This window comes from Vicia villosa, linkage group LG6 (genome assembly GCF_029867415.1).
Source record: "Vicia villosa cultivar HV-30 ecotype Madison, WI linkage group LG6, Vvil1.0, whole genome shotgun sequence".
Classification (NCBI taxonomy): domain Eukaryota; kingdom Viridiplantae; phylum Streptophyta; class Magnoliopsida; order Fabales; family Fabaceae; genus Vicia; species Vicia villosa.
The window spans coordinates 86,799,814-86,811,627 of NC_081185.1; the positions used below are offsets into that span (position 1 = coordinate 86,799,814).

Sequence of the window (11,814 nt, forward strand, 5' to 3'; positions counted from 1 at the left end):
GACGATATAACGCATATAAATTCAGGAAACATAAATCAATCGAATGAACAATGTTATTCTATGATAATTCGGATTAAGCAAACGAATGACACAAAATAAGATTGATATGAATAGTAATTATATTGCAAAATAATATTAACCTCAAGTCTTGGAATCCGAATTACAGCAGATCAACTCAATAGGATTAGTTCGCCATGGGATCGTACAAAAGCTTCGAAAATTCCGTGAATAGTGATGGATGATCATGAAAAATCGTGAATGGTGACTAAAACTATTGTTTTTTTCGGCTGCTACCCTAGGAGCAATTAGCACGACCCGTTTCACAACTTAACTGGGTCAAATGTGTGATCCAGGCCCAATACAACTAACCCAAACAAAATACAAAAAATAATGCAGCAGCTTGTACGAGTTTTCTGGCCTTGTTGGAGTCCGAATTTGCTTCTGACTTCTGAACAAAAATCGTAGATCTTTTTCTTAGCTTTCCAACGACTGGTAGAACGCTTTAATCCGATACTCCAAGCTCCAGTTATGAATTTATTCGTGCAGGCTGTTAATGCTGAAAAATTAATACGAAAAACAAATAAGTGCAAAAATAAAATAAAATATAAAAACATATTAAAACATAAAAATAAATAAAACAAACCGAAGAAATGCTTGAGTACAAACATGGAAGAACGTGCATTAAAATGCACTGATCACTATACAAAAAAAAAGAGAAGCTTTGATTCAAAAAAAGGAAAAATGAAAGTGTGTGAAAAGACTTTAGGACTCTCCACAAATGAAACATTGCATTCATATCATATTGCACGTCATGGTTCCCTATCAGAAGCTTATTGGGGTCCCTTTCAATCCAGATTTCTGCTTCATCATCAAAGCTGACTTCCCTACATCCGTATCATACAAGGATTAATCAGAAGAGAATCATGGACCGTCTTGAACAAAATCAGGCTGAACTACGTAAGGACATGGATACTATGGGGGAAAGGATGACCCAACTCTTGGAGACTCTCCATGCTGTTATTCAGGGGCAAGAAGAGCTCAGACAAAGTGTTGCCAAGTTGACCAATGGTACTCCGACCACTGTTGCCAATGGGGGATTAAAACCTGTGCCTGTGGAAGTTCCTAACAAGGAGGACTCACATCATGAGAATGATTCTGAACTTGAAGCTTTCAAATTCCCGATCGAGGAAAATGAGAGAAAATTCCACCTCCTAGAAGAAAGGTTGAAAGCTTTAGAAGGTCGAAACTCCTCTGGCTTGAATGCTATTGATTTGTGCCTAGTGCCTGATATCAAGATTCCCGCTAAATTCAAAGTCCCCAGTTTTGAGAAATACAAGGGTACCACTTGTCCGATGAGTCACATCAAGGCATTTTGCAACAAGATGGCTCCGTATGCAGAAAATGATAAGCTTCTAATGCACCTCTTTCAGGATAGCCTAGGTGGGGCATCCCTTGAGTGGTATACGCGTCTTGAACGAACCCATGTCCGCACATGGGATGAACTAGCAGAGGCTTTTCTCAAGCATTACAAGTACAACAGTGACATAGCTCCTACTAGACTACAACTCCAAAGTTTAACTCAGAAGGTTGATGAGTCTTTTAAAGAGTATGCACAAAGGTGGAGAGAATTAGCTTCCAGAGTCCAACCTCCTCTTTTGGAACGAGAGCTTGTAGACATGTTCATGAATACTCTAAAAGATCCTTATCTGAACATGATGATTGGGTGTGCTTCCTCAGAATTCTCAAGTTTGGTTGTCGTAGGAGAACAAATTGAAAACGCCTTAAAGATGGGTAAAATCCAAGATATGGCCAATACTTCCGAATTCACAGAAGAAGAGAAAAGTGAAACAGATGCAATTTCAGAGAATAGAGAAGGAGAGCTCCCTGCTTATCCTCAGGTGCATGTTCTTAACTATCACCAAAATTACCAACAACAAGGTCCACGAAGGCCGAGAAGACCACCAAGAAAGATTGCCCCGATTCCTATGACTTATAGTCAACTGCTCTCTCATTTACTCAATGAATCTTTGGTCGAACTAAGGGAGGCTAAGCCCCCTCCAACACCGATTCCTCAGGGATATGACTTAAATGCCAAGTGTGAGTACCATTCTGGGACATTTGGACATTCAACTGAGGATTGTAATATTTTGAAACACAAAGTTCAAGATCTCATTGACTCCAAAGCGATATCATTCACTCCAAATGGTCTTCACATAAATTGAAAGGTTCATGGGGCTCCCGATCGAGGGATAAGCAAGACCTGGTCTATCTTGAGCATTGCGCCATTTGCTTTGTTCGAATCCCTTAAAAGCGTTACAAATTCCTGGATGACTTTGTCAAAATCTCTTTCCATGTGGTAATCAAAAGTGTTCTACACAATGCTTCTCATTCTCAAGGTTCCACTTCATATCTCAGTTGTCTCTTCTCAGAATTTCCTTCTCAGTAGCCTCCGCTTGTTAACAGAGACGAGAAGAATATGAGAAACAAATTGATGTGATTCTATTGCCTCGTGCCCATTCACTTCCCTGTTTGTTGGAATTTCAATTAGTAGCTCTCTTGAGTTTGATGATCATACAAGATTCTTTCCATTTAGGATGGCGATTACTACTCTAGCAACTATGCTTGGGGCTCCCGCACGAGGGATAAGCAAGACGTACTCTTATCTTGAGCATTGCATCACTTGCATTGCTCGAATCCCTAAAGCAAGGCAAAAGTTTACGACTCATGGGTGACTTCGTTGGAGTTCTCTTTTGGAGTAATCTGAAGTATTTGGAAAGAACTGCAAAAAGTATTCGAGATCAACAAGTCCAGACGGAGTCAAGCCTCCTCAACTATGGCAATCATCAATTCATTTCTGCATTCTCATTTGTAATTTTCCTTGTTTTGTTAAATGTTACTTCCATGTAGAACTTGTTTTGTTTTTAAATGAAAATAAAAATGCATTGCATATGCTAGTTTCGAATCAACCCATTCGTGTTCATTCATATATTTCTGTCTATCGATATCAAACTCTGGTTTAAGCAAAAAAATATCAAAAGGGAGAATGATGAAAAAGAAAATAAATTGTGTGCTATTGAATAAAACCCCACTGAGGATGTATAGGCATTGTTTCAAATCCCCAAACACTGGAGATATAAGGGAGATAGACCTTCGTTAACCCCTTTGAGCCTTGAAGTAGGAGTTTCTTTTCTATACAAAAAAAAACCCTCACATTTAACCCAGGGGCAGGGTAGCATTCAATTAATCTGATTGAGCATTCAAAATCCATCAGGAGTATGCATCTAAGGGTACAACAATGGTTATCTTTCAAAAGGTTGAGGAAAATCAATATCACAATGGTAATCCCTCATCAACCAAAGAATGAGGCAGTCACAATCACCTCCCACAAATCAAAGATTCAGGATCACACGACTTGTTAAAAAAAAGGGTGAATAAAAAAAAAGAAAGAAAGAAAAGCCCGCTAAGTCAACAACTTGAAAACAAGTGACTTAGGCAAGAATTAGGGCATCCCGCTGGACTCCAAAATAAAATTCAAAAGAATTTGTCCAGGCAAAAGTTAGGGAAACAAAAAAGGCAGAAGCGAAAAACGAGGATTACAAAAGAAAGGTCCTCATCAAAGGAACAAAGTCGTGTGATCAGACACCAAAAAACGAAAGGTAAAGACTGCCATATCCAAGAACTTCATTGATTCCTCAACCATCTCAAACTCCCCTTGAAGGATGGACGCTGGTATCAGGTTAAGTTGAACTTAGGACTGGAGAACATCACGAAGAATGGGTGGGTTAGGTTAGACTTTGAGCCTTAAATCCTTTCTTTCTAAAACCGTGAACCAGACCACGTTACAACCCTTAAAAGACCTAATTGAAGCAGGGTTTATTTCAAAAGCAAGTTGTGTAAAACTGACTTCTAGATGTTTGCTTACCATGTATGTTGATATCGATATGACAAATAATTCAAACACTGAATGTCACAACTTTGTTTTAATAACTTTGATCTTGAAGCTAGCATAAGCATTGCATTAAGATTATCATCTTCAAAACAAATATCTTTTACTTGTGAATAAATACTTGACATCAAGGAAGACCAAACAATGAACAACTGCAGAAAAAGTTGATCGATTCCATGAGTCATTCACTTCAAAGGCTGATTACTCCAAGGGGCAAGTTGTGTGAAGACTCTATCAACTGAGGCATCCATTCAAGCTTCCATCAATCTGGGGGCAGTTAAGTCGAGGAATCTCTCTTGGGTTCAACCAATCTGGGGCAGTTACGTCGAGATTTGACAAATCTCTCCAAGGATCCTTTGGGGCAAACTCCTTTGTAGTTCACCAAGCTTGGGGCACAATCTTCTGAGTTTTATTGTCTCTCCATGATCATAGGAGTTTATTCCTCCTGGAACTTTGGCCTCTCCCCAAGCACATGAGATTGTTTCTCCAGAAAAAGCGCTCTGATAGGGGGGTCTACCAGAACGCTTTTTCTGGAAAAGCGCTCTTATAGAGGGGTCTACCAGAGCGCTTTTAGAAGCGCTTTCGTAGCCTACGCCAGCGTTGGCTTTAGCAGCGCTTTAAAGCGATGTTAAAGGCAAAAAAAAGCGCTTTTAAAGCCCTTCCGTGTTGTAGTGTCTGGTCGTGAGACCGGTGCTTTGTTTCATGGTTTGCTGGCATTCCTTTCCTTTTCAGGATAAATATGTTAGTGGCGACTCTGTTAATTTTCACAGTAGCGACAAATGTACGCCTGATTATGGATGGAATGATTATTTCCAAGATACAAAGAGTGGATGGAGGGTGCCCTTGCAGAAATGTTATTGCTTGTGGAAAGTTTTTGTGAAAGTGTTTAGCTTGACTACTCGACACTTGTCTCGATATCCAAGACTCAATTGAAGGTGAAGAAAGGGACTGTTACTGGCTTGTCCCAGCCTGCAGGGTCCCTTGAGAAAGAACTCTGATGCGCCTGAATCACAGAGATTTGCAATGGTTTGCCCCAATGTTGATCATGGGATGAATGCCCTAGACTGAAAGGAATTATTCCAATTAATGTATTCTTCAGGTATTTTCTCCATGGATGACCAACCTTTTCCCCGGTAAGACTACTCAATGGAATTTCACTATTGAACTTTCCTTGGTATCAAGTACTTACTTTCAGATTAGAGACAATTCTTTTTTGAAAAGATAATGAGGATGCATTGCACATGTTAATCTCAAAGTCACAGTTTTTATTTGTCAAGAATGTTGTAATGATACTAACACAAATGACAAGCAACATTTTATTAGTCAGTTTGACATGATTTTACTGTTTGTATGCTTTCAAAACAAACCCTGCTTCAGTTAGGACTTTTAAGCGTTGTAACATGGCCTGGTTCACGGTTTTGAGAAACAAAGGATAAAGGCTCCAATTCTACTTAACCCACCCATTCTTCATGATATTCTCCGGTCATACGTTCAACTAGTTCGACACGAGTATTCACCTTTCAGGAAGGATTGTAATGGACAAGGATCCTTTATGGTTTTGATGGAGGAGGCAATCACCCTTTGGTGCTTTTATTGATGGTCATAACAACTTGTCCCTTGGAGGATTTTTTTTTTGTCTTTTGCTTTCGAATTTTTTTCTTTTTTTTTGACTTGGCGGGCTATTGCTTCATTTTTTTATTCATAATTCTCTTTCGCCCTTTCTTTTTTTTTGTCTCTTGTTCGGGAACAAGTTGTATGACTTTTGTGATTGGCTTGATGAAAAGGTTGTGGCTGCCTCATTCTCAGTAAACGAGAGACGTCCATTGTGGATTGTACTATTCTACTTTTATTGTGAGAGATGGGATGTGATTGATCTTCTGATGAAATACCTGAAAGTTGAGCGCTTAATCGAACCAACTGAAGACTACCCTGCCCCTGATTAAGAATGAGGATTTTATATTTTTGAAACGAAACTCCTACTCCTTAGGCTAAAAGGGGTTGACGAGGGTTTCAATCCCTTATAACTCCAGTGTTTAATAACTGAAACAATGTGTGTACATCGTTAGCTGGATTTTTGTTACAAAAGCATACGGTTAGTAAGTCATACATTTTTTTATTTTCATCATTCTCCTTTTTTTGAATGCTTTAGACAAATGAGTTAAATCTCAATGAGCATAATGACAAAAATAAATGATTTGAGAAAAACATGTACATTGCATTATTTTTATTTATTCAAACAGAATGAGTTTCTTACAATGAGCAGTACTTGATAACAACGAAAATAGTACAGTTGAAAATGCTTGAGAAATCTAAACAATGGCAAGATTGGCCTTATTCTGATGCAAATGAAATTTTCTCTGACGAACACAAACTCTTTAGGCTCCACTGGTGGAAGGTGCCCCATGAGGAGGCGTGGGGTTATATGATAGTAGCTTGATTCGTTAGACCAAGATTGAGAATCTATGTTCAGAATCTAGTTTTGATGATAACAAACGTATATTTTGTGAGTAACAATTTTATTACTAATGAATTCATTGAGTGTGCAGATATTATGCTATAAGCCTTATACGACAGCATCAGAAAGAAAAGCACAGCATCAGACAAGCACAACATCAAAAAGAAACTCAGACAAGAGTTATGGATTTAAACAGAAATATCAAGGTACATGAAGATTCGTTACAACAAGAAATCACATGAATAGAAGATCAGAAGTTCTGATAAAGTAACACAGTGACATACAAAAAGCTACAACAACAAAGTCACACGTGGACAAGAAAAGAAAATACAACCTCAGCCTACAAAGTGCAAAAGTTCATAATCAAAAGAAAAACCGTTACAAAGATCATCATTAGCAAAACGGTTGCAAAAAATTACTGGAACAACTCCCAAGGTTGATTGAAGAAGCAACCCACATGCAGCGCATTGGAAAGACAAGCTTAACCAAGGAAACATGCTACCAACTGTTATCATCGCGCTAGAGATAAGATTCTGCCGTGAACAATACTTGTCATTACTGATTCAATCGAGACAAAGCATTCAAAGCAATCTTCAAACAAATCTCAACGGCTAGATTCCAACGGTAACACATCAAGCTATATATATATATATAGATCAAACTTCAAACTTGAATGTGTGCATCCAGAGTGTGTATCCATAGTGCATCTATAGAGTACAACAAAAGAGAGATCTTGAGAGAAAGTCTGTAGAAGAGCAGCTGAGCATGAAAGCGTAAAAGAAAAATGTGGAACCATGCTCCAGAAGTTACACAAGAGGCAACACATACTTAGTATGTGATGAATCAATCCATATTGTTGTTATACACTAATTATAAGCCTGTGTGAAGAAAACATAAAAGAGTGAAAAAGAAATTTCTGCTGTTAAGCAGTATCCTCCAATGGAGTTTTAAGAAATCCACTAATACTTGATTAGTTTAAATATTGCTCACATTAAATGACTAGAGAAACTGAATACACTGAATTGCTGCTCGAGAGTGTTTCATGTTTGCTTATGATCATTAAATGTGTTATCAGCTGTAACAAGCTTCATGATCAGTATTCAAGAAGAAGATGAATATCCGCGCATAAGAAGCAATCAACATGAGAGCTATTGCTCCATATCTGCTTATGAAGAAGAAAAGAAGATGGTCTAACAAGAAGGAATTAGATTCAAGAGTTGAAGCTCTAATCTCCTTAATCAAACCAGAGAAGACCAAACTAAAATTACAATTCAAGTAACTCACACGCGATGTCGTACTTGATGTTATGACATCCACAATCACACAGAATAATACTTTAAAACAGAAGTGCATAAAAAAAGTAAAGAACACAGTAAATTGTTCACCCAGTTTGGTATACAACAATACCTACTCTAGGGGCTACCAAGCCAGGGAAGAAATCCAATATAAGCGGTATTAATTCAGAGTTAAAATCCCCCGTTTAAAAATCCTCACTTAAGACCTACCCAATATAATTCCAATCTAATCCTAGACCTGAGTATCTCCACTCACTCCCCCTTAATCACATTACTGATTACAAACAAACATTAATCAAATAAGAGAGAAGACACACTTCAAAACACACCTTGATCTGCTTAAAAGCTTCAATCAAGAGACACACACTCATGCTTAAAAGCTTAGAGTGACAAAGTACAAAAACAACCTATTCCAATACAATCATCAAAAGACAATTGCTTGGAGTACAAGAGACAAACACACAATCACAGAACTACGGTTCTTCATAATTAACAAATCTCTCTGCGTTCCAAATTAGGATTGCAGTCTTCTTATATGCAGCTCTTGGGCCTCAGGCTTTCCAAGAAACAAATTAGGGTTAACCAAGTTAACCTAATTCACACGTCATCAGGCTGTTACGGAATGTGCTGTTAACGAAATCTTCTAGGAGAAATATTTAGCACACAATAAAATGTTTCCTAAATTGTAGATTGAGAGAAATCAGGAAACATAATAGTAAAACATAACAGCTCCTGCTGTCAACCATGGATGACATGACATCGGTCATGACATTCACTGGCAAAACCTGTATTTGCTTAAACATATGCAGCCTGCATAACACCATATAAAGCATGTCATGACATTGGTCAAGACATTAAACACCCAGGTATGTTTTACCAAAAATGCAGACAACATGAAAACACTTACAATCTCCCCCTTTGGAAAAAAGCATACACAAATAGCATACACTACTACTACCATCCGTATGCATACATCAACCACAACTGCTGATACTTCTACACAACAATCATCAAAGCACATAACATGGCTATACTACCACTACAACCATACCACATGAGCAGCTGTCAAGTATAACAAAAATAAACTACTATACTACACACAATCATATTAATCAGATCAACACAAAATAAGCATCGGAATTGTTGATCACACATGCTTGTTGTTCTGGGGTGACATTTACTACTCCCCCTGTTTGGCCACAAAAGTTGCCAAAGCAAGCAATCCCCTTTTTTTTATAAAGAAATTTATGATTTCTCATAGATGCAGACTCCTAACTTGCTTCGCAAGTTTTCAAACTATGTTCCAAGCAAATCACTTTGTCTTCTACAAGTTCTCTAATAAAGTGATGTCTGATATCAACATGTTTAGTTCTACTATGCTGAATCGGATTCTTGGAGATGTTGATAGCACTGAGATTGTCACAGTACAGAGCCATGACATTCTGTGTAACATTGTATTCAGTCATTATTTGTTTCATCCAAACTAGTTGAGAACAGATATTACCAGCTGTTATGTATTATGCTTCAGCAGTTGATAACGAGACACAATTATGCTTCTCGCTAAACCATGATATGAGATTATTTCCTAAGAAGAAACACCCTCCAGATGTGTTTTTTCTATCATCAGCACTTCTATCCATGTCAGCATCACAATACCCAGTTAGGATAGGGTCACACCCGTGAGTGTATAATATGCCATGGTCAGAAGTTCCATTTACATATTTGAAGATTCTCTTGACTTGGTTTATGTGACTTACCTTGGGTTCTGCTTGATATCTAGCACATAATCCGACTGCAAATGCAATATCTGGTCTGCTGGCTGTTAGATATAGCAAACTTCCAATCATGCTCCTGTACAAACTCTGGTCAACACTTGTGCCCCCTTCATCTTTAGATAACTTTAGGTGTGTTGGAGCAGGAGTTCTTTTGTGACTAACACTATCCATTCCAAATTTTTTGACTATGTTCTTGGCATATTTGCTTTGAGACAAAAAAAAGGAGTCTTCCATTTTCTTAATTTGTAGTCCAAGGAAGTATGCCAAATCTCCAACCATACTCATTTCATACTCAGTCTGCATTTGACTGACAATGTGTTTTACCATTCCATCTGACATTCCACCAAACACTATATCATCCACATATATCTGAGCAATCATGATCCTTCCAGCTTCATTTTTTACAAAGAGATTTTTGTTTATTCCTCCTTCCTTGTATCCATTTGTTGTCAGAAATTCAGTTAATCTCTCATACCAAGCTCTGGGAGCTTGTTTCAAACCAGAGAGAGCTTTTCTTAGTTTGTAGATATGGTCAGGAAGATTTGGATCAACAAAGCCTTTAGGTTGTTCCACATATACTTCCTCATTCAAATATCTATTCAAAAAGGCACTTTTTACATCCATCTAATATAGCTTGAACTTCAAGATGCAGGATACTCCTAGAAGTAATCTGATTGAATCAAGTCTTGCCACAAGAGCAAAGGTCTCATCAAAGTCTACTCCCTCTACTTGAGTGTATCCTTGAGCTACCAATCTGGTTTTGTTTCTAGTTATGACTCCTTGTTCATCAGAATTGTTCTTGTATATCCACTTGGTACCAATAATATTGGTTCCTTCATGTCTAGGTACCAGTTCCCATACTTCATTTCTTTTGAACTGTTCAATCTCATCTTGCATGGCACTGATCCAAAATTCATCTGTCAAGGCTTCCTTCACATTTTTTGGTTCAATTTTAGACAAAAAGCAAGAGTTGGCAATGGTTCCTCTTGATCTGGTCATTATACCACTGTTGAGATCACCTATGATAAGTTCCTTGAGATGATCTTTCTGAATTATGATAGATGGATCTTTGTTAATTGCTTCAGGTTCAGGTTCTGAGGGAGGCTCATTACTGACTTCAGGTTGGTCTAACTTCTCAGCCTGAATTTCAAGGAATGTTCTGACATTCTCTATGACATAGAATTCTCCATTTTGGTCATCAACAATAACATTGATGGATTCCATCAAGACTTGTGTTCTGGTGTTGAATACTCTATAAGCTCTGCTGTTTGTGGAGTATCCCAAGAATATACCTTCATCACTTTTGGAATCCATTTTCCTTCTTTGTTCACGATCTGTCAAGATGTAGCAGTTGCTTCCAAACACATGAAAGTACTTAACTGTTGGTTTCTTTCCTATCCACTGTTCATAAAGAGTAGAGGAAGTTCCTTTCCTTAATGTGACTCTGTTATGAACATAGCAGGCTGTGTTCATTGCTTCATCCCAAAAGTAAATAGGCAGCTTCTTTGCATGGATCATAGCTCTGGCTGATTCTTGTATAGTCCTATTTTTCCTTTATACTACTCCATTTTGTTGAGGTTTAATAGGTGAGGAAAATTCATGACTGATTCCTTCAGACAATAGAATTCAGCAAATTTGGCATTCTCAAATTCTTTTCCATGATCACTCCTTATTCTGATTACAACATTTTCCTTTTCTCTTTGCAGTCTAGTGCATAGGTCCTTGAACACCTCAAACACATCTCATTTTTCTCTAATGAAACTTATCCATGTGTATCTGGAGTAATCATCAACCACCATATATGTATACCTTTTCCCTCCAAGACTTTCTACCTGCATTGGTCCCATTAGATCCATATGCAATAGTTCTAGAGTTTTGGAAGTAGTGAGTTGATTAATCTTTGGATGAGACATCCTGGTTTGTTTTCCAGCATGACATTCTCCGCATACTTTACCTTCGTCAATATGTAGCTTTGGAATTCCTCTCACAGCTTCCTTGTTTATGATCTTCTTCATTCCTCTCAGATGTAGATGACCCAGTTTTTTATGACACAGTCTTACCTCTTTTTCTTCTTTTGCCATGGTGTTAGCTGGAGATTTCGATTGAAGAAAATGTTTCTTGAAGAGTTGGAGTTCGAAGAAAAATGGCTTCTGATGGCCATGTGTGAGGATGTTATTTAAGATGAAGATGATTGAAATCGAAGCTGAATCAAGATAGATTGTCTTTGAGACTAGAGCGTTTTCTCGAAATACAAAGAGTACTGAAGCTTGGCGTATTTCGTGGCATCCTCGTTAAAGATCACGTTGCCATGTATCGAAAGAGAATTCAGGCGAGAGGATTTGA

General features: G+C 37.9%; 1 protein-coding gene across 1 annotated transcript; it reads right to left on the reverse strand.

The window, feature by feature from the left end:
* Positions 1 to 9,213: 9,213 nt before the first annotated feature.
* LOC131614055 (uncharacterized mitochondrial protein AtMg00810-like) lies at positions 9,214 to 9,852 on the reverse strand. The gene has a single exon (XM_058885683.1). The coding sequence runs from the start codon at positions 9,850 to 9,852 to the stop codon at positions 9,214 to 9,216; it is 639 nt and encodes a 212-aa protein (XP_058741666.1).
* Between the last annotated feature and the right edge of the window lie 1,962 nt (positions 9,853 to 11,814).